The sequence below is a fragment of the Panthera pardus genome, unplaced genomic scaffold (genome assembly GCF_024362965.1).
Source record: "Panthera pardus isolate Hobbes unplaced genomic scaffold, ASM2436296v1 HiC_scaffold_11, whole genome shotgun sequence".
Taxonomy (NCBI): domain Eukaryota; kingdom Metazoa; phylum Chordata; class Mammalia; order Carnivora; family Felidae; genus Panthera; species Panthera pardus.
In genome coordinates, this window is record NW_026526666.1 from 2,036,899 (window position 1) to 2,064,070 (window position 27,172).

The window sequence follows — 27,172 nt, forward strand, 5'->3', positions numbered from 1 at the left end:
TTCTCAAAGCTGAACTCCTCATTTTCTGTTTCCAATTCCATTCTCATATTGACTTCTTGAATTATTTCTGCAATATTACCCTGAAACACATGGCCACCTCATTCCCTGTATTCACTCAGCTGTGAATCTCATAGACACAGACTTTCTCAATTATGTTCACAGTTTTCTATAAACTACCACATTTCTAGTTTAAATCCCAATTCTCTTCCACCTAGAGTATTGTAGTGCACTCCTTGCTAGACTGCCACTTCTGGGGTCTTTCTGCATGGAATTCTGAATTATTTTTATTCATTATCTCCAAATGAATCTTCCTAAAGGGGAAGTTCTGATCTGCCCACTCTCTGGCCTAAAAACCTTAAATGTCTCTCTCATGGATTACTAAATTATTCACAAGTGCCTTATCCTGGCATTCAAAGCCCTCCATGTTCTGCACTCGATTCTATTTTTCTAGCCTTTGTGTTGCACCTATCACCTGGAATACCCTTCCTTCCTTCACCTTTACCCAGAAAACTGATGAGTTCTTTAAAACTTATCTCAGGGAGACCTGGCTAATTCAGTCACAAGCTGGTTGATGAGTTTGAGTCTCACGTTGAATGTAGAGTTTACTTGAATAAAAAACAAAACAAAAAAAAAACCTTATTTCAAGTGCCACCCCCCACCCCATGAAGTCTTTTTTTTTTTCTTGGTCACAGGTGGTAGGGAATCTAAACTGAATATGACTCTTCCTACGAACCCCTATAACACTTTATTAACACTTTTATTTCAATGCTTACCAGATTTTGCCTGGTATAATTGCGTATTACAGTGCTTCTCAGACTTTTCCAGAAGTACACCTAATTATACAAAAAAATGAACAGATAGCCCCAAGGCTGTCACAAGAAGCTGCCTGGAAAATTAAACTTTAATATGAATTTTTCAGTGTTATTAGTATTAAACTAATGTTTGTTTTTAATATAAAAATGTGGACTGACACTCCAGGAGGATGTGTCTACTTAATCTGAGGGTACACCTGGTACACTGTGAAACCCCTCCACACATGTCCATTAAGCTAAGAGCAGAGACTGTCTTATTCTATACGTACCCCCGTAAAACTAATATATTACCATCTACACACTGACGCTCAAGAAATACTGTTGAACTGTGACTCAGGATACGTTAACTAGTGTTAACTGTATTTACTAAATGTTTACCATATACCTAGAACTGTGCTCTCCGTTTCAAAGAACTTAGTCTCCATGGGCTGACCCTGAACAAGTAAAAAACTGTACAGAAGAGTTAAATCATGGAACGTAAAGCCTTCTGTGCAAGACAACTTGGTTTGGGGTCCCAGTATCTCCCCTCCAAACACCAAGTACATACATGGCAACAGTGTTGAGTACCAATTTAAGGTATACTCTGACTTCCAAATTATTTTCTGAAGATTGAGAGCTTTCTGCTAACACTGCACAAAGCTTAATCCTCTTTATCTGAAAATGAAAGGTTCCCATCTTTTCACTCTCCAGTTTGAAGCTCAGCAAAGCCTTCTGGGTGCCGGGCCGTTAGACAGAAAGAAGTCTCGTCCCACCAAAGGAGCAAAAATGCCAAAGCTAGCTGCGCCGCCCGCTAACACCCCCACGGGCTCCCAATTGGTCCTCGGAGCTCACTCTGTGTCCACATTGGTGTTCCAGCTTGCCTGTCGCCTTCAAAGAACCCACCTCTAGCCAGCGACTATTGGCAGATCGTTACGTCATTGCCCTATCTACCTCACTCCCATTGGCTCCCATAGGAAGGGGCGGCCATAACGTCACAGGCAGGGGCCGCCATTTTGACTGAGCAACCCTAGTGACAGGAGCCGAAGAAGCAGCGCAGGTTGTCCCCGTTTCCCCTCCCCCTTCCCTTCTCCGGTTGACTTCCCGGGCCCCCTACACTTCACAGTCCTGGTCCCGCCATGTCCCAGAAACAAGAAGAGGAGAACCCTGCGGAGGAGACCGGCGAGGAGAAGCAGGTGAAATGGAGGGGGTGCGGGCCGGCGAGCTGGGGGCGACCGTGATGGGGCGGGAGACGGTCTCCCACCAGTGCGGATTGGTCGCCATGGTCTCAGGCTCTGCAGGGGTTGGCCACTTCTTGCGTCACGCAGGGTGAGCTTTAACACAGCTTGCAGCTCTGGGGCTGGTTGGTTGGGCCCGTTGTCAGTCAGTGCTTTACTCTTTCTGATTGGCCAATAGGCCTACTGCTCAACACATTGAAAAGGTGCTATCATTGGCCAAACTTGGGTGCGGGGCGGGTGTTTGGAAAGACTGGGTGAATGAAAGGGGGCAGGTGGTCCTGAGAAGCGATGTGTGTTATTGGTAGAGAGGGGTAAAAGGCCCAGCAGCTAGGCTGGGTTCCCAATCAGAAGGATACAGGTGGAAGTAGAGACGATTAAAAAGGACCAGCATTGGGCGAAGGGAGAAGTAATTATTAATCATGGCTACTTTAAGGCGGGCAACTTTCTCAAGAGACCTATTTTGACGGTTGGGGTCCCACTGTTCCCCAGCCTCAATTGGGAACTAACAGGACTGAAGAGGACTAGAGATCGATAAAGCATAATGGAGATTAAACCTAGGAAAGACACGAAAGGAATCGTGACAAGAGAGACTCCACCCTATTTCCACCACGACCCCGACTTCCAAGGCAATGGGACTTAGTTCACCCACAATTCTGTGATGAAAACACCCCAAATAAACCTCTTCTTGGGGCTTGTATTTGACTTACAACATTTAGTACTGGGCTCAGAGCATTGTGAAAGCCACCTGATATATCTGCCAGATTTTCAAGGGAAGGGAATATAATTACATTAAAAAGAGACACAAATTGCCTTAGGTCTTTCTTTTCTCTTTCTTCCTTTCTTTCTTAGGTCTTTCCTTCCTCCCTCCCTCCCTTCCTCCCTCCCTCCCTCCCTCCCGCAGGGGAGGCACTTGTGAGCGGGGGAGAGGCAGAGATAGGAGGGACAGAGGATCTGAAACAGGCTCTGTGCTGACAGCAGAGAGCTTGATGCGGAGCTCGAACCCACTAACCGTAAGATCACGACCTGAGCAGAAGTCAGGCGCTTAACCTCCTGAGCCACCCAGGTGCCCCTAGGTCCTTTTTTAAATAATTTTTTTAACATTTATTTTTTTGAGAGGAGTGGGGAGGGGCAGAAGGAGAGGGAGACACAGAATCCGAAGCAGGCCCCAGGCTCCAGGCTGTCAGCATAGAGTCCCACGCGGGGCTCAAACCCATGGACCACGAGATCATGACCTGAGCCGAAGTCGGACGCTTAATCGACTGAGCCACCCAGGCACCCCCTTAGGTCCTTTTTTAAAAAATGTTTTTTAATTTATTTATTTTGAGAGAAAGAGGGAGAGGGGATCCCAAGCAGGCTCCTTAGTCAGTGCAGAGCCCAACTCAGGGCTTGAACTCACAAACCATGAGATCATGACCTGAGCAGAAACCAAGAGTCAAATGTTTAACCAACTGAGCCACCCAGGCACCCCGGCTTTAGGTCCCTTTAAAAAGTCACTAAAGAAAAGGGCATTGGGGCCCACAAAAACAAGAAGAGAGTAATAACTACTGTGAGAGCCCCTGCAAGCCAATTCCAAGTTCTTGGCATGTTCCCTAAACTTCCATCACTTGCCCCACTGGGGAAGGTGTTGACCTTTTGGCAAAAACTGTGGGTAAATACTAGTGAACCTCCTGTGTCTTAATTTTCTTGAGGTTAAAAATAGTGTCATTTTTATCTCTTTACCTGTTACCTTCCTACCTAAGGTTTATGGAAATGCTGAAGCAACGTTGTTCCTTTATTAAGGTAGAGACATTTGGAGAAGGCCACATAGCTCAGAGAGGCTTAAATCAGATGACTGCCTTAGACTCTCGGTAAAAGGGAACATCTCAGCAGAATTATCCCCTTTGATTTCCTGTTTGACCTGTACTGTGTGTTAGGGATAGCCAGGGAACTTTCCTACTCCTCTTGGATCACCAGAAGCCCTAGTTAGCTCTTTTCTTTCTTTCCCAGCTCCTTTGCTGAATAAGCTATGGTTTGCTCTTGATTGAAAAATTGTGTTTAGGTATTATTTTTAACTCCAAGTCACTGAAGTGGTTCCTTAAGCGTAGTGTGAGAGGCAGAGTGTGTGTGTGTGTTTTCTCACAATACAGTTATCTTGAGCTTTAAAGATTTGAACAAAAGTCTAGGTTTGTTTAGGAACAGGGTAGAGACAGTATATTCACAAGAGGGTAGATTTCCAGGAAAAGTTGATAGTATAAAGTTACTAGGGGCTCCTGGGTTGCTCAGTTGGTTATGCATCCCATGACTTCAGGTCACATTCTTACGGTTTGTGAGTTCGAGCCCCGTGTCAGGCTTTGTGCTGACAGCTCGGAGCCTGGAGGCTGCTTCGGATTCTGCGTCTCCCTCTCTCTCTGCCCCTAACCCCCTCACACTCTGTCTCTCTCAAAAATAAATAAACATTAAAAAATTCTAGATATTAGAAGGGTTGCTTCCCAATTTTTTTATTTATTTATGGGGGACCTGGGTGGCTCAGTAGTTTAACCGTCTGACTTGGGCTCAGGTCGGCTCACCATTCGTGAGTTCAAGCCCCCCATCAGGCCCTCTGCTCTCAGCGCAGAGTCGCTTTGGATCCTCTGTCTCCCTTTCTCTCCTGCCCCTCCCCTGCCCTGGAGCATGCGCACACTTACTCACATGCTCTCTTAAAAATAAAAACTTTTTTTTTTTTAGGTTTATTTTGAGAGAGACATAGTGTGAGTGGGAGAGGGACACAGAGAGAGAGAAACAAGACAGAGAGAATCCCCAGTTTGCACCGAACTATCAGTGCAAAGCCCAATGTGGAGCTCAAACTCACAAACCATGAGATCATGACCTGAGCCACTTAACTGACTGAGCCACCCAGGTGCCCTTGCTTCTCAATTTTTAATTTAATTGGCCCATTTGTTTCCTCCAGGACACACAGGAGAAAGAAGGTATTCTCCCTGAGAGAGCTGAGGAGGCAAAGCTAAAGGCCAAATACCCAAGCCTAGGACAAAAGCCTGGAGGCTCCGACTTCCTCATGAAGAGACTCCAGAAAGGGGTATGGGACCCAATCTCTTATCCTCTTACTGGAGCCAAAAGGGTCTTTAGTGATGAGATCTGTAGAGCTTCTTCTGAATGTTTATCCAGAGGTTCTGCTGTTGGGCAGTAGTAGAGAGGAATTAAAAACTTGTAAAGAGCGAGGCAAATTATTGTAAATCCCTAATATGGTATCATACAGGGTATGAAGGCTTAATGTTGAGACATTTGGATGTGGGGGGCATTGGAGGATTGGGGGAAGGAAGGATGTTAGAAACTGAAATGCTGACTCCCCCAGGCATTTGCCTGTTTAAATGGTGGGAGTTTTAGGACTGCACTTTTTAAGATTAGAGCTAAGTTTTGGGGTGCATGATTTCAAAAAAAAAGATCAAACCATCTGTCCTATAGATTTCTTCAGCTTGAAATGAATAGCTTTCTTCAGACCCTTGAAATTAGCACCACCCATTAACTGTGCTCTCTCAAGAGACTTATTTTTCCATCCAGAGTGGTGGTCCTCACCAAGGGAGGGTCTGCTTTCATAGCCATCTAGCTCCCAATCAGGTTTCTCAGTCCCCATAGGTACCTGAAGCTAATTGAGAGATTGTAAGGCAGTAAACTGCCTGAGGGCGTTCCCAGGTGTGGATGAAATAGACAGTGAAACAGATCCCTGTGGAGAATCCTAGTTATTGAGTCTTAGGCACAGATGATGATGTGATGCTGATTTGCAGTTTACCTTGCTGCAGGCAAGGCAGGCGTGGGCAGGCTGTCATAGCCATGGAACATGTGTGGGAGCAGTGGGAGTCAGAGGAAAAGTACATTATCCTCATGAACAAACCGTTTCTATTCATGGTCTGAGGGAATCATTTTTAATTTTGAGGTTGTAGGCTTGAGGTTGATCTCCTGCTGATTGCTAGGATAGCTCCAGATTGACACTTCTGTATGTCTTGTTAATTTCCCCAGGACTAAGCCCATTGGAGACTAATAGGTCCTCAGTAAGCCTTAATGAATAGCCAGTAATTTGGTTGAACCATCCTGTATTGATGGGTGTATAAAGGATGTAGGGGCTATCTCTTTGCTCATAAAATGTCTACTGTAGCTAGGAAACTGCCTACAACCTGAAATGCCAGAACACATTGGAGACAAGACATAAGTACATGTAATTAATGCTAAACTATGTGTGTAATGAGGTTAATCAAGGAAGACTGGAAAAATCTAAGCATTGATGAGGGTTTATAATGGATGTGGGTCTCCTTGCTTTCGAGGAAGGCCAGAGTTCCTCACTCACCTAAACATCCCTCTTGTCTCCTAGCAAAAGTACTTTGACTCAGGAGACTACAACATGGCCAAAGCCAAGATGAAGAACAAGCAGCTGCCAAGTGCAGGACCGGACAAGAATCTGGTGACTGGTGACCACATCCCCACCCCACAGGACCTGCCCCAGAGAAAGTCCTCACTCGTCACCAGCAAGCTTGCGGGGTAACCTGGGCCCCCCCTTCTCTCCCCTTCCTCACCCACTGGACTTTAATATATCATAGGCAGGGATGAAATGAGCACCTAGATAGATCTTCTCAGCTTGCTAGCCAGAAATGACTGTGATTCTCCTGGGGGCTGCTGAGAAGGTGATGTGGGTTGAAAAGGGGCTCTGAGTTCATTTCTTTGATTAAATTGAGATTTTCGCACCCTCACTGTAGCCCAGGTAGGGGCCCAGAAATAAGAGGCTAGGATTGGATAATGCTGCAAATGCTCTTTTTCTTTTGTATGAGAAACTGGGGAGATGTGATTTCTCCTTTTGGAAGAGAATATCCCAAAATTGGTTAGGCTAAGCCTTGGGAATAATATAGTAGATTTCCATCTAGAAGCTAATCCGACATAGCTGGGAAAGGTAGACTGAATGAGATCTGTTTTCTGTGCTTCTAAGTGTTTTTTCCCTTAGGCTGCTATTGCTTTGTGTTTCCATTATGTCAGGTTTAGAGAACCCTCAAAAAGAAAAACTGATTTGCTTGCCTAAAACTACAGTGCCCACCTAACCTCCCTTACTCAGTGAGTGTCTCTTACAGGTTACCGTGGCTCTTAAATAATGTAAAGATTGGAGAACTTCATTCACATGAAATGGGCACCTTCTCTCTCTCTTCCAGCATGTTGCTTTCGAAAATATGGGATAGTAGAAAGATTCGCACTGGCTTTGGAGTCAAGATATCTGGGTTTTAGTTGCACTCCATCTCAGCAGAACTGATATGTAACCTTGGTCATTTAACCTCTGTGGATTTCTATTTCCTCATCTGTAAAAGAGCTGAATATAGATAAGATGGGTTAGAATTTTAAAATCCTGTAACTGCCAGCTGAAAAAAAGTCTGTGCTATTCATTGTAAAACTAAGTGAGGAAGGCCTGTGAGTGAGCCTACAAAGGGGAACCATTAGAGGACTACATGGGGAGAGAGGAAGTTGAGATTTGGGGATTATAAATTCAGGCAAGAGGGCCTCATAAGTATCATGGACTTAAGGCCAAGGGAAAAGTTCTAAGAAGCTAGCTTCTATGAAAGCTTCTTGCCTCTACCCCCACCCACTTTCCTGGCCCCCAGTCTGGGCCTTTGCTGCTAAAAAGCTGCTCTGGGAGCCAGGCTGCAGGCCTGAGGACACGTGCTTAGTCACGCACATGTAGAGTCCCATGTTTCAGATGTGATCAGATGCCAGGCGTACTGCTAAGGAGACCAGAAAAAAAGGGGCAATCTGAGCCAGCCTCCAGGCCTCGGTACTGTGGTGGGGCTGGAGCAGCAGGTTCCTAGGAGATGATTCACCGTGGAGGAAGCTGGTGGAGGAAGATGGTCAGGGGGCGAGAAATGGAGCACTGATAAATCTCTGCCTTCCTAGGGCTCAGTAACTCAGCTCTTGTGGGATGAGAAGCAGCAGTGGAGATTCAAGAGCAGATGGAGGAGAGGGGTACGGGTGGCCAGCGTCTTCAGTCTGCTTATCACTAGCTTGGCCTGAATCCTGCTGGTTATGACAGAGAGAGCCAGGGCAACAACTAACTGTTTAAGAGGACAAGATTCTGTAATTCTCTCTCGCCCTCTCACCTCACAAATCCTAATACATCAAACCTTTGGGCTGATGAGAATGACCCGTGGTGCCTGGCTGGCTCAGTCGGAAGAGCGTGCGCGAGTTCGAGCCCCATGTGGGGTGTAGAGAGTACTTAAATAAAACTTAAAAAAAAGAAAAGATTTAGCAGGAGAATGACCATGAACTTGCTGGTGCACATGCAGAGTGATTGGCAGGTGTGTATACTCCTTTCCTGACCAGCCATTCACTTTTCAGGCAGTCACTCAGATGGGGTAGGAGAGAGTTGGTAAGGAAGGAAGGGAGAGAGCAGGATCCCTGGATTTCCTGGCCCCCAAACTCCTTAACTGTCACTTGTAATTGTATATAATTTTTGTGTTTCTTGCTTCATTCCTCATGCTGTCTTCCTTAGTCTAAAGTCCTTGTGGGAAGGGGAAAATGCTGAACATCCTTGTATAGTTTCCTCAACTGTCCCAGCCATGTTGTACATAGATATGTCATGTTATTATATATATAAATATATATATAATTTTGTACGTTTTCTTCATCTCCGATCTTCTCGAATTTTGTACTTTTTTCTTTTCTGTCTCAGCTGCTTTCTCTATTGGTCATTTGAATCTTCAAGACTGAGGTCACAAGTCTGGTTTTTAGGAAGGAATAGAAAAAATAGGGAAATCAGGAAACTGTTGATCTTGCTCTTTCTCTACCTGGTCATCTTCAAGGATAAGAAACAAAGAAACAAGCTACATTTTGTATTTGCCACCTATTTCCACAGCATGAAATACATCACGTCCATGGCAAAGAAGGGTCATTCCCAAATCCAGATCCAAATTGCTTTGATTAAACCTAGATTATTAAATCCACTCAGGACAACACGTGTGTTGTCTGGCCGTGGACTACATGCTGTCACCACCTCATCACTCTTAGCCCCCTGTCAGTCTCTGCTGCTGCGTACAGCTGACTGTGGCCATGCCTGTGAAACCAAGCCTGCTCTAAGCCAGGCAGCTTATGGCCCTGCAAACCTCCAGTTATTGTGATCTTTGTCTAAAGAATTTTCTGTATTGCTTTCATGGGTATCTCCAAAAAGGTAAAGAACACTTTTTGTGGATAGAAAAAAACTGAAATTCCCTCCCCCCCACCACCACCACCCTTCTCCCTCTCCCTCCCTCTCTCTCTCCCCTCTCCTTCCCTCCCCTCCCCCTTCTCCTCTTCTCTCTTCTCTACCTCTCTCTCCCTTCCCCCCTCCCTTCCCCCCTCCCTCCCCAGCTCTCTGTGGATCAGATTCAGGCATGTGCCAGGTAGCCTAATGATTGTTAAGTGTGGAAGAGTCATGGGGTAGGGACTGGGATGGAACTTCGAATTTTTTCCCTTATTACTTGACAGTGTTTTCTTTTTCTTCTTCTGTGTTCGTCCGCAGTGGCCAAGTTGAATGATGCTGCCCGGGGCTCCGCCAGATCCTGAGACGCTGCCCTCCTGGGTCCTGTGCTGGCTCCTGCCCCTCCCTGCTTTGGCAGCCAGGGGTCAGGAGGTGGCTCGGGTGCGGGCTGGAGAGGCAGAAGCCCCTGCCCGTCGGTGTCCCAGCGCATGGAGCCCCTTGGGCTGAGCACCAAGACCCTGAACCTTTTTTGTTTACCTTTTTTCCAAATAATTGTGGGGAGAAATCTCAGTGAAATCCTGGTGGGTGGGGGGTGGGGTGGGGGGGTTGGTGTTTGAGAGGGTGGGATGGGAAATTTGTGGGGGATATGAAATAGGACTTGGAGTTGATAAAAACATTCCTGACTATCTTCCTTCCCAACCATGTGGCTGGTGTGGGATGGGTGTAAGGGGGAGGAGTGGAGCAGATTCCAGATGAAGAGTTCTGATTCAGCTCTGTAGAAAAATGCCTTGTTTGCTTGGATGTGGCTGGGGACCTGGGGTCAGATAAAAGAAACTGTCCATCTAAAGATGACAGAAGCAAACAGCCCCTCTGGTCCCGCAGAGCAAGCTGAGAACCCAATGTTAATTGTTCATTTTAAAAAGTGCTGTCCTTGAAATAGATTTGCTGTGGGGAAAAAAAGGGCAGTGAGTGTGGGGAAAGGGGCCATGAGTGTGGGGAGCCCCACAGAGCCCAGGGGACTTTTTGAGTATTTGAAATAAAAAAAAAAAAAAAAAAAGAAGATGACCCACAAAAAAACACAACCCAGAAATATTCTGAAGCAGTTGGTGTGTTTTATTGGGGTTTGGGGAAAGGGAAGAAAATGAAACTGAAGACAGCATTCAGGGGAGAAGCTGGTATGGGGCCCTGAGTTCTAAGGAACAGGGGCCCTTAATACAGGATGTGACTGGGCTTGCCGCTTCCATCACTCAGGGAGAGGGAACAGGGTTATTGGCGTATAGATCAGGGCTTTTCCGGACTCCTGTCCATCCCTTTTGTTTGTGTAGCTAGTGTAGAAGATCTGTCAACCTCGGGTTTTGGTTCACAAAATAAGGAATCTGATCTAGTTTATTAACACCTAGAGCTTAGTATAGGCTAAGCAAAAAAGGAAGCCCACTCTTCCTTTTCCCTTTTAGTCTTCCATTCCTTCATAAGTTCTTAAGTCTGTGAAGGAGAAATGTGACCTCTGGTCATAAGCCAAAAGCTCAACCTTTCTGTTTGTGGCCAGCAGGAGGCAGAGTGACTTACTTCCGCACCATTGTCACAAGTATCACTGGAATCCTGCCGCTGCAAGAAGTTAAAAATTGCCTGTGAATGTAACCTAGAAAAGAAACATTACCAAAGGAGAAACAAACTCACCTGCCTCTCCGTGACACACACCAACATTCACATACAGTAGATGAAATCTACTTGCGCATTTTGCCCAACTTGAGTAGGAGAGTTTGATATTTTCCCAAATGTGATTGGCTTCTCAAATGAGTATGCATCAAGGAAGATAAAGTCCAGGAGACATAGATATTCCAGCGAACTCTCCATCTTTTTGAAGGGGACGGGTAATTTTAAACTAGACTAGGAACGTGATTCTCAGTATCTAACTCATTCTTTCTCTTTAATCAGAAGTTTTCCAAATATGTTTTCAGTTCCTCAGGATGTTACAGACTTGCTGTCTTCTGCTTTAGCCAGGGGATGGTGATGCCTCTTAGCCATCAGCCTTTCTGAACCGCATGCTAGACACTGAGCCAGCCAGGTGGTATGGAGGTACATTAAAGACATTCCCTACCATTGTGGGGTTTATTGTCTTTGTGAAAGAAAACATCTGCAAAAGTTCACATACTTGAAACTTACAGACTCAAAGCTATGAGCTGTACACACACAAATAGAATGTTTACTGTAGTGGGGTTAGTCTTCTCATCTTTATTCCCCTTCAGCCAATCCCATGACTTCTTTTTGAGCATGACTTCCCTAGTGTATGTTTGCCAGGTGGATACAGCTGGGGAGTGAAATCAGGGAGGCTGAATGTGGGATCATTTGGTGCAGGTTCGTTTTAATACAGATAAAGTTGAAGTGTAGAAGTTATTTAGGAGGTGGCAAAGTTAGGTTGCTGAAGAGATCGAGATAGTCTCTCGGCTTATATATATGACTTTTCTAATATTTCTGGCTTCCCTGGTCCTTAGTTCTAAGCTGTAGCCTTGAGGGATCCTGAGGGGCTGAGAAAGGACTGTGGCTATCTCTATTTTAGTGTAGAACCTTGCCATTCCTTCTCCCTCACCCCCATACTACAGGGCCAGGCAAGCAGGACAGATTGCTCTGCAGTGCCTCAAGTAGCTATTCCTGCCCACATCCCAAAGAGTGAGGTAAGGGTTCTTCCACTTCTCCAACATAGTTGAGTGATGATTGTACTGACAGGCGTCTTGACCATCTGATATACAGGGTGGCAGGGATGAAGTCACCATTATTATTGTCCAGCAGCATTTATTTTAAGCTAATGTGGCCTGGGCATGGAAAATGCAGGCAAAAGAAAAAAAACTTGGAGCCTTTCCATTGAGAATATCTGCAGTGAGCCAGCAGTACTCACACGAGCAGTCCTCGGGTGTATAGTGCCCTCTACTGGGCCTTGACGGGGGTTAACTAGGAAAGGGAAGCTAGGACTTGACAGAGGCATACAAATAAATGCAAATTCTAAGCAGAGTTCTAAGCAGAATTCTTCTAAGGGAAGGAGAATCAGGAGAAGGGTTGTTAGCTAACTTTTCTTAAGAGACTGGGGACTTACTAATGATGAGGTGAGGCCTCCCGTTCTTGGACAAGAATATTTTCATTCACCAGTAACTGCTGAACCCTCACTTTGCAATTAGAAATATTAGCTGTTGTTGGGCAGATAGACAATGTAAGAGATGGTGTCTGCCCTGAAGGAACTTGAAGCCTCATTGAGACGATGCTTCTACACATAATGCAAGGCAGCATATCATCAGTCCATCTGTAGTAAAAGAATCCCAAGAAGGGAACATCCAAAGGGCTGCAGTCATTAGGTAAATACTGGTGGTGGAAATGAAATTGTCCAGTCTGATTACTTAATAAAAGCCCAAAATATGCCAGGTGCTGTGCTAAAATATAAGTGATATGTGGGTGCTTCCTTTTTCCATGTGAAGAAATCATGCTACCGTGTTGAACTTGGGTAGTACCCAAGTAGGCCTAGCTACATAGAGGAATGGGGATGAGCAAATAATAATTGCTAAATGTTTTGAGCACTTACGGTGTGTCAAGCCCCGTGCCGAGTGCTTAACACACCCTCACAGCAGCTCCATGAGAAGGCAGTCTTACTGCTGCCATTGTCCAAGTGAGGAAACTAAAGCAGTAACTTGCCCAAGTGGCACAGCTTCTGAGAATGGAGGCAGGAGTCGCTACGGTGTCTGCAAAGGGATGGGGAAAGAGTGATCAGGAACACTTATGGAGCAAGTTCTGAAGGAGGAACAGGATTTCTCCAGAAAGGTAAGGTGACAAGGGGCATTTTGGTAGACAGACCAACACTTAGAGAAGGATGGGGCTGTGTGGAGTCGGTGGTATTTCTGCAACAGCAGCATCAAGTCCTGGGGAGTGGCTGGTACCAGGCCAACAGGGCAGATAGGAGCCACATGACAGAGGCTATGACAGGCAGGCATGCCTAGGGACCTGATGGATGGCAAAGAAGAATATTTTAGGTCAATGCCAAAACATGCGGAGAAGGAATTTGAAGGTGAAGGATTTAGTGATGGACTGGCTCTAGCATCAAGTTGTCTGGTTTTTATCTATTTTGGTAACTCAAGTTTCTTAAGCTCTCTTTGCTTAGTTTACTTACTTGTAAAACAGGAATGTTGTGGTACCCACCATGAAGGGTGGTCGTGCTGACTAAACAGCATAAGGTGTGCAAAGCCCTCTCTTCAGGGATTCCAACAGCACGTAAGGAGCCGTCAAGGAGCTTACAGACTATAGAGGGATATAATAAGGATGGGTAGACAAGACAATTAGAATACAAGAAGGGATGAGCACAAAATGTTCTGGAAGCACTTACCTAATTTGGGGAGGTAGAAGAACAGAAAAATCCTTCCACAGAAAGGAGTTAGTAAGCTGAAATCTGATGCAGTAAGACTGACAGGTAAAGGTTATGTCAGGAAAGGGGGTCTTCCAAAAGGAAGCATGTAACAAGATGCAGATGTAATTCCATTACATTGCAATAATTGGAAACTTGAAGTAATTGAGAGTAGTTGTAGCATGCCATGCAGCAGGTCAGGCTGGAGATGGGTGGAGGGAAGCAGGAGTCCGATCACAGAGGGCCCTTTGGACTTTATCCTGGAGGCAATGAAAAGCGCTGTTTAAAGACTGAGCAAAAGAATGACGAGTCAGATTGGCTCTTTAGAATAATCTTTCTGACTACGGTGTGGGCAAGAGGTTGGAGAGGGTAAAATTGAGGTATTTAGAGGTGCTGTTAACAGGATGGAAAGTTAAGGGATATGGCAGTTGTAAAGAAAAGATGATTCAACCTGTGGCATAAATTTGACATAGCAATGAAGCATCATTACCTAAGTGGGGAATTCTGTACTACACTCCACTTAGTAAACGGTTACCACAAGCTATTATAAATAAGACAGACTGTTGTGTTGCTACAGTACTTAGGCTAGATATGATTAGGAACTAAAGAAGGTAAAGACAGTAGGGATGAAGAAGAGTGGACAAATTCAAGAGATACACAGGAAGCACAATCAACAGAACTGGATATGGGGTGTAGGACTTGGGAAGAGAAAGCACTCTAATAAAAGATCCCCAGGTTTCTGGCCTCGGTTACTGGGTAAAGGATGATGCTATAACCTAGAGAGAAACTACCACTGAAAGAGCAAGTTTAACAAGGAAGATCATGAGTTCTGTGTTGCAGAAAGGATGATACGAGGTGCCTGTAGGACATCAAAGAATAGGTTACCCATAAGTTACTGCATTTAGGAGCCTAGAAGGTGAAGAAATCAAAATAGGAAATGTAGATTCTGTGAATTTCACAGTACACTTAGTAATACTATGGAAGTGAAAGCATATAGAGCAAAATGACTGGAGGGCTGGCCCTGATGAAAGCTAACATGTGAAGGCAATAAAGAAAGGGCCCAACAAAATAAGAGAATCTGGAAGATGTGGTGCCCAATGACAGAGTTTAATGGAAGAATTGAGTCAATGTGAAATGCTATTGGAGGTTGCTGAAGTAAGAAATTAGAAATATCTCTTCTATATAATAAAAAGTGCCCCTTGGGGCACCTGGGTGGCTCAGTAAGTTAAGTGTCCGACTTTGGCTCAGGTCATGATCTCACAGTTCGTGGGTTCGAGCCCCATGTCGGGCTCTGTGCTGACAGCTCAGAGCCTGGAGCCTGCTTCGGATTCTGTGTCTCTCTCTGCTCCTCCCCTGCTTGCACTCTGCCTGTCTCTCAGAAATGAATAGACGTTTAAAAAATTTTTATTTTTATTTAAAAAAAAAAAAGTGCCCCAAGGGGTGCCTGGCTGGTTCAGTCAGTGGAGCACGCAACTCTTGATCTTGAAGTTGTAAGTTTGAGCCCCATGTTGGGTGTAGAGATTAAAAATAAGATCTTAAAAAAAAAAATGCCCAGAATTTCAAGAAATGTGTCACAACAGTGGGTAACTCTATTTGTCATGATTATAGTTTAGAGTGTCTATGTCCACTTTCTATATTTTTCCAGATTTTGGAAATGAGTGTATATTTGATAATTAGAGGTCATTTTAATTCTAAAAACAATAAAAATCACATTTTTTTTAATGGACTAAAAGGGTGTCCATTTGATTTGGCAATTAGTAACCTTCTTGAGCCAGCAGTGTCAACAGATTGGTAGAGGTAGAATCTTGCCTGTAGAACCAAGTGGTGTGAGAAGGTTTTCTTGTTTTAAGATGTTAAATTTAGGCACATTTATTGACTTGAGTGAAAGGAACCAGTAAATGTTGAAGCTCAGTGGAGAATGATGAAGAAAAAGGAGGGGATGTAAATGAGTTCAGGTGGATGTGGTCAATTAAACATTTCAACATACATTTATGAAGCACTTATGTGCCAACCACTATGCATGGTGAGGTGTTGGGGCTGGTTTAGTTGGGAAGCCAGCTGTGTAGGAAATTGGTCTCAAGCAGGGAGATGTTTACTGCATCCTGCCTGAGGCTCAAGGTGAAAATATAATGAGGGGTAAACTCACAGCTGTTTGTGACTGGGGTTGGTAGTTGATGGGAGTCCTTCTCCGATGGCTTCGCTATTCTTTGCGGAGATGTAAGGTTGCAAGTTGACAGGGAGATGAGAGTTAGGGGGCTTAAGAAGAGTGGCCATCGTTTAGGAGAGAGGTTGAAAGGGAGAGGAATGGAAGAGAACAGACAATAATACTAAGTAAAAGGGTTAGAGAACAAGTGTCAAGGGCCTAACAGATTGGAAACATGAATGTGTAATCCTTGGAACGTGTAATCTACTGGAATGGTACCAATCTATATTTCTGCTGTTTTCTCTAGCAACACCCAGCCGCCTGGGTACAAGAGCAGATAAGATGCATTATTATGTAGCTCCTGGATCATAGTCTGTGGACACATGGAGTGGATTGATAAGGGAATAAGGGGATGGAAGGTGCTGGGGAGGGACAGTTCAAGATATCCACCCGATTCAGACCGGGTGAAAAGGTAGGCCAAAGAAGGTATGATCAGCTCTGGTCAAGAGAGGTCTTGATAAGGTCAAAGAGCTGATGATGATTTAGAAGTGAAAGAAGTGATTAAGTTGGAAGCTCAGGACCTGGTGGTCACAGTGATGTTAGAGTTAAGATTTTGGAGTTGGAACTCTTCCATGTAATGAAATGGGTAGTAGGAATGGGTGTCTAAAGTCGGGTAAAAGTAAAGGTCATTAGAGTCAAAGAACAAGGGAGCTCCTACATCCAGCTGCAAAGGTAGGTAGCTCAAGTATTTGTGGTTTTGTTGTTATCTCTTGTTAAACCCAACTGTCTTTTTTATAAAAGGAAGATTAAAGCAGTTAGCTTACAAAACAACAACAGAGAATTATGGGCTTGGAATGTTGGATCAGTAAATCAAGGTGTTGCAATCAACCCAGAATTATGTAGGATTGGGGAGAAGAGGAAGCCTCGTACCAGTCCTGGTATAGAAGTGACCAGGAGTAGCCAAAAACATGAAGGAGAGTTTAGCCTGAACTCCATAGCAGGAGGAATGGCATGTAAATATCTTAGAAGAATAATGGCCTGAAAATGACATTAGGGAGCTAGGAGTATCTCAGTTTCCCCACTTTCTGATACTGGAGGAGGGGAAAACCCTCCAGGGCTGCAAACAAAGCAGGGTCTGAGGGGAAACGTGGGTGTAATTTGAATGAGTGGGTTGAGGGAAATTCCTCTTAAGAGTTTCTGTGTGAGACCTCAGAGAAATGAGGGGACCAGGGATGAAGGTTTTGTAAGTGAGTGGGAGAGTTCTGCATTGGGGGCAGAATCCAAAGATCATACAGAGATGGGACCACTTGTGCAATGAATTCACATTAAGGTTCTCAACTTCGGTTTAAAAGTTGTTTGGTATCAGTCTTGACCAAAGTCCCCAGAGGGTTATGGGGCACAGTCTCCTCAGGCCTGTCTCCCAGGGTCCTCAGGGGTAGGTAGGTTGAGCATTCCACCTCTGACAAGGCATCCTAAGAAAAAAGAGAATGGAGCAGTAGCTTAAAACTGATTATAAAAAGGAATAAGTAGGCTAGACTAAAACAAACAACTGGAAGAGGGTCCTTCATTCACTTATTTTACAAGTATTTATTGAACTACCAGGGCTTGGTCTCATTTATTGCTATATCCTCACCATCAAGAATGGTACACAACAGGGGCACCTGGGTGGCTCAGTCGGTTAAGCATCCGACTTCAGCTCAGGTCATGATCTCAGTTTGTGAGTTTGAGCCCCACATCAGGCTCTGTGCTGACAGCTCGGAGCCTGGAGCCTGCTTCAGATTCTGTGTCTGCCCCTCCCCTGCTCATGCTGTCTCTCTCTGTCTCTCAAAAATGAATAAACGTTTAAAAAAAATTTTTTTTTTTTAAAGAATGGTACACAACAGGTGTTCAATAAATATTTGTTGAAGAATTGTTCATTGTCAATCTGTAAATATTCAGAAAAAATTAAAAAGAGTTTGACCTCCTGCCACAGTCTCTGAATAGCAGAAACAGGGGATAAGCAGAAAGACAACACCTCTAGTGAGAGAACAGCTTGGGAAGGCTACTCCCCAGACAAAGCTGGACCTCTTTTGGAAAACTTTTAGATGAGCCACATGACTAAGAGCAAGTAAGAGCCAAATACTCTGTCAACGAAGGATAGCTTTTCTGTAATGAAAATGTCTCCTTATGACAGGAAGAGCACTCAACACTGATAACCACACTGTGATAAAGTGGCCCCTTCAGTTAAAAGTTTTGATATAAGTAGAGCTTTGGTGACAGAGGTATGTAGTGTATTTAGATGGACTTTTTTTGCACCTTGTTTTGACATACTTATCATAGGTAGATACTAGAGATTAAAACAAAATATGAACTTACAACTAAAATAGTTAAAAAGCTCAAACTGAATATAGAGTTTATATAGTATATGAACTTCTCTCAAATTATTCATATTAACCTCTAGGACTGCAAACCCATGAACAAGCATCATTCTTGATCTAGTGCCAGCTACCTACCTTAACGGCCTCAAACCCAATTAGTAACATCAAACTGATACATATGCTAGAATATTTGTATGTTTTTTTATTTTAAAAAAATTGTTTTAAGTTTATTGATTTATGAGAGAGAGACAGCATGAGCGGGGGAGGGGCAGAGAGAGAGAGAGACACTGAATCTGAAGGAGGCTCCAGGCTCTGAGCTGCCAGCACAGTGCCCAACACGGGGCTCAAACTCACAAACTGAGATCATGACCTGAACTGAAGTCATATGTTTAACCGACTGGGCCACCCAGGTGCCCCTACAATATTTATATTTTTAATGAGAAAGAAAACTCTCATGCATTAGCAGACCTGTTGGTAGGGGGTGAGAGTGAGTGGTTAGCAAAAGCAATTTACTGTTGCTAAAATTACCCCATGAAGAGACCACCTACTCAGAGACACAAAGGGAAGTCCTGGCTTCATTCAGTGACCGTGAGTCCTGGCTCAACAGTTAAGGTCCATGTCTGAAATGCCTGTTATGATTAGGAAAGTCTGAGTCCCCTTCAGACTTCCCTACTTGCACTTCTGAGTCATTTTCTGTTCCAGTGACCAAAACTGGGCACAACTACATATGAAAAATATTCAGAAGTGCAAAGTTTGGGAACTAAAGGGACATTAGAGATCATGCATTCAGTGTACTCACTTCACAAATGGTAAAACTGAGGCCAAGAGATAGTGCCTTTTGCCTAGCTGCACAGCCGTTAAAGGCAGCTTTAAGGCCATCTTCTATAGAGGCTGACTTCACAGCAAATTTGGGACTCTGGCTTTCATTTATTTTTATTAGAAGTAAACAAACTAGGTGCACCTGGGTGGCTCAGTTAGTTTAGCGTCCCATTCTTGATTTTGATTCAGGTCATAAGCTCATGGTTCATGGGATCGAGCCCCACATCCGGCTGTGTGCTGACACTGCACAGCCTGCTTGGGATGGGCTCTCCCTCTCTCTCTCTGCCCCTCCCCCGCTCGTGCATGTGTGCACTCTCTCAAAATAAGTAAACATATTTTAAAAAATTAAACTAAATACTCAGGTTGGAAGCTTGAGAGGAGCTCAGGGCCAAGCTGAACAAGCTGGTGTCCATGGTATCCCCTTCAAATAACATGTGATGGTGTCCTGCAGTGGATCGAGGAGAGGGCTACTGTAGGACCAGCATCCTCTAACTCATGCTTTCTCTACCTTGGGACTGTGAACATTTTGGACTAGGTACATCTTTGTTGTGGGCGCTGTCCTGTATATTTTAGAGATGTTAACAGCAGCTCTGTCCTCTACCCACTAAATGCTCAGTCAGAACAACAACAAAAGTCCCCAGACGTTGCCAAATGTTCTCTAGGATCCCCTAGTTGAGAACCACTGTGCTGACTTAAGGAAGGGGCTCCGGTAACTCGGTCCTGGTCGCATTTAATCCTCTCAGCAGCACCCATCCTTACTCCTATACCCTGCGCCTGGCTTCTCTCCCTCACGTTTCCCTCTGGGGCCTACCATGCCTTCAGCAGATGGGATCCTCCAGCTTCTACCTCCATGGCCCCGAAAGTGACACCTGGGGTGAAATAGGAAGCAAAAGTTTCTACCCTCCCCCTTTTGAACCAAGGGGATCCCCCCCTGACTGCACAGGAATTTACATACTTGGTTAAAATAAGACAAAATGTATGCAGGGCTTAGCTCTTAACTGCAACTGCTGTGAACCGAAGAGAGATGAGGGTCTTAAGCCCCTTTCCTACCGTGGGGGTGGGCTGGGAGGGGTAGATGAGGGCACACCAAAGGAATCTGCCTTTTCTGCACAATTTTCCTTTGACTCAGCAGGCAACTTCCCCTCCCCAGCCACACTCATCCTCACCAGTGCCCATATTTAGACACTGCAAGCCTGTATTGTCATAGAAGGACAGAAACCAGATGGTTGCTATAGAGATGTGTTTACACACACCCCTAGAGCATAACCCATTCTGAGCCTGAGTGGTAGGGATGAATGGCAGTTCTTGCTGGGACATGCAGTTTTCGTAATTTGCTATTACCTTACCTCTTCTATTCTCCACACATTTTTTTTTTAAGTTTTATTTATTTGATCTCTACATCCAACGTGGATCTTGAAGTTACAACCCCAAGATCAAGAGTCACATGCTCTTCCGCCTGAGCCAGCCAGGCGCCCCTCTCCACACAGTTCCAGGCTTCTCATTCCTGCTTCCAGATACCACTTCCCACTGACAAGTACTGTTCTTAAGCATCTTCTTTGCCTGAGGAAGTCACAGTTTAAACACAGAAGTACTGGGGTGCCTGGGTGCTCAATTAGTTGGGTGTCCGACTTCAGCTCAGGTCATGTTCTCACAGTCTATGAGTTCGAGCCCCGCGTCAGGCTCTGTGCTGACAGCTCAGAGCCTGGAGCCTGCTTTGGATTCTGTCTCCCTCTCCCTCTGCCCCTCCCCCACTTGCACTCTGTCCCTCTCAAAAATAAAATTAAAAAACTAAAGAGAAGTACTTAACCTTTCTGAGCATCAGTCCCTTCATCTGTGATATGAAGATAATTATAATACGAACCTTAAATGGCTTTTGTTAGAATGAATTAGGTGTATGTAAAGAAATTTGGACCGTGGCTGGCAAAGTAGACGCTCAATAAATGGAATTTGTTCTCACGCTAAAATAAAACCCCATTCTGGGACACCTGGGAAGCAGCCACTAGTGCCTTTGGAAATCTTGGCTTATGCCTCCTCTGACAGTAGGTAAAAAACTGTTGTGGGAGGGAGGAGGGTTGCTTTGGTTTTTTGTCTTTGTTGTGTTCAGCTGGAAAGCTGTTTTGGGAGGGGAAGTCTGGGCATATGATCTCCTCCTTTCTGCAATTTGTTTTGTTTTTTTATGTTTATTTATTTTTGACAGAGAGAGGGAGAGACAGAGCATGAGTGGGGGGGGGGGGGCAGTGGGGAGTGGGGGGAAACACAGAATCTGAAACAGGCTCCAGGCTCTGAGCTGTCAGCACAGAGCCCTACGCGGGGCTCATACTCACAGACCACGAGATCATGACCTGAGCCGAAGAGGGACGCTCAACTGACTGAGCCACCCAGGCGCCCCTTCATTTCTGCAATTTGAAATGAAAGACACAGGGAAGAGAAGACACAAGACATCAACTCATCCTTGCCTGGCTGAAATGGAAGAATAAAAAGGAGGCAAAATGCTTTCTGGGCCTGTGGCTCGGGCTCCTCTCCTCCAGCAGACCCCTATCCAAGAGGAGGCTCGCTGTGTCCATGTAACAAGCCGAGGCTTGCTCCTACTGTAGATTCTGTGCATGATGCCTGCTGAAATTTTTGAGGGAGAGAAAAAAACAGACAAAAAACTGGTATTTTCTAATACCAGATAGAAGGCAGGTAGTTCCACCCCAGGTAAGACTTCTCTTCTTCAGCATGAATTTAGTGCAGAGCTATGTTCCTGAAGGGGGTCTCAGCTCCTCCCAACCTGCAAGGAAACAGAAAGAAGAAAACATTATGCCTTTGTATTGTCACTTCTGTTTTGTCTCATGGAATAGATATTACTATCCTATTTTCACAAGTAAAATTGATTTGATTGAAAAAGGCCTGGAAAGATTAATGCTAAACAGAATTATAGTCACTTTGGGAGGTGGTTAGGGAGGGGTAAGGGGAGTGGGCTTGAAGGTGGTGATCAAAGGAAATTTAGTCTCATCTGTCCTATTTTGTTTTTTCAAACAATATTTATGTATTGTATAATTCAAAATTAAATTTTAGGGGTGTCTGGGTGGCTCAGTTGGTTAAACATTGACTCTTGATTTTGGCTCAGGTCATGATCCCACAGTTAGTGAGTTTGAGTCCCACATCCAGCTCCAAGCTGACAGTGCGGAGCCTGCTTGGGGTTCTCTGTCTCCTCTCTATCTGCCCTTCCCCCGCCTGTGGGCTTTTGCTCTCTCTCTCTCTCTCAAAAAAAAATAAATAAACTTTAAAAAAAATTAAATTTTGAATTAAAAGATTATATTTTACAAAACTTTAATGAAGTTCAGAAAAGGTAATTTATATTAGGCCACTTGGTAATTCACAGACTCCAAAGTCCATGGCTGCTCCAGCAAACCACAGTGCTGTGTTCATCCTCATGGAGAACTAGGTTTAGAGCCAGGAGGGAGTCCTGAGCTCTCCCTCACAGGGGCAGTGGAATCACTGTGTAGCCTTGGCTTGGCTTTCTTTTTTTTTTCCCTAAATCACTAAAGGGGATCATGCCCAGACCATGTCAGAACAACTTGCTGACTACCCTATGAGTTGGCCTGTGAAGTATGACTGAATCACAAATATCCCAGACAGGAAACAGGGAAGGCTATAAAGCAGGACCAATGGGTGGCTCAGTCAGTGAAGCAGCCAACTTCGGCTCAGGTCATGATCTTGTGGTTAATGAATTTGAGCTCCACATCAGGCTCTGTGCTGACAGCTCAGGGCCTGGAGCCTGCTTTGGATCTGTGTCTCCCTCTCTCTCTGCCCCTCCCTTGCTCACAATCTGTCTCTCAAAAAGTGAGTAAACATTAAAAAAAAAAAAGTTAAATACTGAAAAAAAGGATGATTAATAAAGCAGATTGTTTTATATTTAATAAGATTTTTTTTAAGATTTGTTTTTAACTAATCTCCACACCCCACATGGGACTCAAACTCACAACCCCAAGATCAAAAGTCACATGCTCCACTGACTGAGCCAGCCAGAGGCTCCTATATTTAAAGATTTTATTTTACTTTATTTCGACAGCACATTTAGAGTACCTGTCTTTTTTTTTTTTTTTTTAATGTTTATTTAAGAGAGAGAGTGTGTGGGTGGGTGTGCATGCACATGCAAGCCGGGGAAGAGCAGAGAGAAAAGGAGAGAAGATCTGAAGTGAGCTCTGCACTGACTGCAGAGAGCCCAATGTGGGGCTTGAACTCTTGAACAGTGAGATCATGACCTGAGCTGAAGTTAGACACTTAACCAACTGAGCCACCCAGGCACCAGCCCCTCTTTTTTTTTTTTTTTTTAATAGGCCCCATGTCCAATGTGGGGCTTGAACTCACGACCCTGAAATCAAAAATCTATGCTCTACTGACATGTTTCAGCTGGAGTACCAAGATACAACAGATATGAAATTCTATTCATATAAAAAAAAGTGGATATGCTAGGGAGCCTGGGTGGCTCAGTCGGTTGAGTCCAACTTCAGCTCAGGTCATGATCTCTCAGTCTGTGAGTTCAAAGCCCCACATCGGGCTCTGTGCTGACAGCTTGGAGCCTGGAGCCTGCTTCAGATTCTGTGTCTCCCTCTCTCTCTCCCCCTCCCCTGCTCGTGCTTTCTCCCTCTCTCTCTCTCTCTCTCTCAAAAACAAACATCAAAAAAGTGGATACATGATTTTCAAAAGAAATTTCTTTGGAGACAGCTACTACTCTGTTGTGAGCCACACCAAATCCCAAACAGAAGCAGTGGGAGCACTTCTCTCTTCTCCTCAGGCCCAGAACAAGTGGCCTCAAGGGACCACTGAAACCTATTTGTCTCTGGGCAGAGGATGGTCATTAGACTGCGTATGACTCATGGTAGAGGAAATTCAAGGCAAAGGTTGGCTAACAACAAAGCCTGAGGTAACCAAGTAAACAGCTACATTTCGGAAATAATTGCACTGTCTTGTGACAAAAGGTCAAATATACATTAATCCCATGGACCAAGCATGGAGCCAGTTTAAATCCTACTCAAGAGAAATTTGTGGGGGTGTCTGGGGGGCTCAGTTGAGCATCCAACTCTTTTAGTTATGTTTTTTACATTTATTTATTTTAGACAGAGACAGAGCACAAGTGGAGGACAGGCAGAGAGAGAGGGAGACACAGAATCTGAAGCAGGCTCCAGGCTCCGCGCTGTCAGCACAGAGCCCAATGCGGGGCTCGAAACCATGAACTATGAGATCATGACCTGAATCGAAGTCAGACGCTTAACTGACTGAGCCACACAGGTGCCCTGAGCATCCTACTCTTAATTTCAGCTCAGGTCATGATCCCAGGGTCATGGGATTGAGTCCCACATGAAGCTCGGTGCAGACAGTATGGAGTCTGCTTGGAATGTTCTCTCCCTCTCTTTCTGCCCCTTCCCCACTCATGTTCTCTCCCAAATAAAATAAATATTAAAAAATAAAAAGCTAGAATTTCTAAAGAAGAGAACTTTGTGGAAGCATAGTGGGATTCTTCACAAACGGTTCTGTATAGAACGGACCTCTGGGAAACAAAAGGATGAGAGGGGAAACTCAATGAATCACCTCAATGTCATCTTTGAAAAGTTAACATCCTCTCTAAAACAAGACAACTTGAAAAAAAGGGGTATTAGGGATTTGAGCTTTGGCAAAGCTGGCTGAGACCAAGGGAATTTAAAATAGACTCTTTTAGGGCTCCTGGGTGACTCAGTCCATTAAGCAGCCAATTCTTGATTTCAGCTCAGGTCATGATTTCCTGGTTCATGAGATCGAGCCCGCATTGGGCTCTGTGCTGACAGTGTGGAGCCTGTTTGGGATTCTCTCTCCCTCTTTCTCTGCCCCTCCCCCCTCATATTCATTCTCTGTCTCTTTCTCTCAAAAATAAATAAATAAAATTGACTCTTTTTTTTAATGTTTATTGATTTTTGAGAGAAGGAGGCAGATGATCTAAAGCAGCCAAGCCCACCAACCACGAGATCATGACCAGAGCTGAAGTCAAACACAACCGACTGACCCACCCAGGTGCCCCTAAAATAGATTCTTAAAGTCAGTTGGAACCTTGAATATCATCTAGTTCCAACTAATTCCTCCTGAATTAATCTCTTCCACAGCATCCATGACAAGTGATTGTTCAGTCTTTTGAATAACTCCAGTGTCTCAAAACTTCCTCTCGCCTTCACCCTCATTAAAACTATTCAAGTGTTTGAGGACCACTTCTCTCTACATCGCACTTCACTAGATAAACATCCTTCCCTGCTGCAGTTATTTCTCCCTGATTTGATATGGACTCCTAGCCTGACCCTGGCTGCTTTCTGGAAGAGCTCAAATGTGTCAGTGTGCCTGTCTGACTTTGGTGCAGACGTGGTCTGACTGAGCCAAGGAGAACTAAACTGTCACTCGCTTGGTCGTGGAACTGGACTGTAAGAGAGCCTTAGGTGTCCTTAGATTTTTTTCACTTCCTACCTTATCACACTATTGACTCATTAAAACTAAATAAAACCTACAGGTGTAATTGTGGAGTGGGGTAGGGTTGTTTTAATTTGTTTTGACTTAATGTATAACATACGGATTCATTTACTTTAGTAAACATGTAAATAATAGGGATCAAAATCTTCATTCAAAAAAATCACAGGGCCACCTGGGTGGCTCAGTCGGCTGAGCGTCCGACTTCGGCTCAGGTCACGATCTCGCAGTCTTGTGAGTTCAAGCCTCGTGTCAGGCTCACTGCTGTCAGCAGAGCTCACTGTTGTCAGTACAGAGCCGCCTACTTCAGGTCCTCTGTCCCACTCTCTCTCTTTGCCTCCCCTCCCCCCAGCTTGTGTCTCTCTCTTTCAAAAATAAACAAAAAATTACAGAGGCGCCTGGCTGGCTCAGTCAGAAGAGCATATGACTCGATCTCAGGGTTGTGAGTTCAAGCTCCATGTTGACTATAGAAATTACTAAAAAAAATAATAATAATAAAAACTTAAAAAAGAAAACTATAGACAAACCTTTCCTTTAAGAGACACATACTGTTTGATTTTGGTTATGTATCCTCCCAGACTTTTTCCTATGTATTTACATAGATATATATTTACACGTGGAAATAAGCAGTTGCAAGGGAATTTTGAAACCTAAATGTATCAGGGGCACTTGGATGGCTCAGTCCATTAAGCATCTGACTCTTGGTTTTAGGTCATGATCTCACTGTTCATGGGTTCCTGCCCCAAGACGAGCTCTGTGCTGACAATGCAGAACGTGCTTGGGATTCTCTCTGTTCCTCCCCTGCACACATGCTCTCTCTCTCTCTCAAAATAAATAAATTTTAAAGTTTAAAAAACAAACACATAAATGTATCAAATGGTTTGTATTATTCTAAATCTTTTTTCATTTTAACATATTTCAGAGAACTTTTCACATCAGTACATATAAAGCTATCTCCCTTTTTATAACTGCTATATAGTATCCTATAGTATGGATGTATCATTTTAACCATTCTGTTGTTGGACGCAAATTGTTTCCATTTTTTTTTTTGTTACTACAATGTTTCATTGAAAATTCTTTATGACTGTTAGTGTTATACAGGAGTATCTCCCTGGGGTAAATATTAAGAGAGTTAATTGCTGGGTGGCAGGATGTGTACTTTAAAATTTTTAATAGATACTTAAAAATTGCCCTAAAATGATCTATATTCCCACCAAATTTATGAGAATACCTCAGCCACTTACCTATATTTTGCTAACACTTGGTATTAGCAGCCTTAAATTTTTGCCAATAAGATGAAAGTTATCTCATATAATAACACACACATGTATATGTATGTATATAGGTATAAGTGTGCATGTACATATGTATACACCTTTTGTATGTCCTCTATTTTTTTAAGTAATCTCTGCACCCATCATGGGGCTCGAACTCACAACCCCAAGATTGAGAGTCATATGCTCTACTGACTAGGCAGCCAGGTGCCCTTGTGTCCTCTATTTTTTTTTTTTTTTTAATGCTTATTTATTTTTGAGAGAGCGAGAGACAGGGAGACAGAGGGTCTGAAGCGGGCTCTGCACTGACACCACAGAGAGAGTCCTATGGAGGGCTCAAACTCATGAACCATGAGATCATGACCTGAGTGAGGTAAAGTCAGACACTTAACTGACTGAGCCACACAGGTGCCCCTATGTCCTCTATTTTAATTGCCTACTTTGCCCATATTTCTGTTCAGTCTCCTAAGTAATTTTCAAAACATTATTCTATATTGCCTACAGAGTATACACATACATAACCT

General features: G+C 44.2%; 1 protein-coding gene across 2 annotated transcripts; it reads left to right on the plus strand.

Moving 5' to 3' along the window:
- Positions 1-1,789: 1,789 nt before the first annotated feature.
- On the plus strand, positions 1,790-12,613 carry ENSA (endosulfine alpha). 2 transcript variants are annotated; one of them, XM_053889948.1, is made up of 4 exons: positions 1,790-1,984; positions 4,953-5,078; positions 6,366-6,532; positions 7,192-8,654. In XM_053889948.1, the coding sequence occupies exons 1-4, from the start codon at positions 1,928-1,930 to the stop codon at positions 7,262-7,264; spliced, it is 423 nt and encodes a 140-aa protein (XP_053745923.1). In that variant the 5' UTR covers positions 1,790-1,927; the 3' UTR covers positions 7,265-8,654. The 2 variants fall into 2 exon arrangements, with proteins under 2 accessions (XP_053745923.1, XP_019288320.1); XM_019432775.2 differs by lacking the exon at positions 7,192-8,654 and adding an exon at positions 9,525-12,613 and having other exon boundaries at positions 1,792-1,984.
- Positions 12,614-27,172: the final 14,559 nt, after the last annotated feature.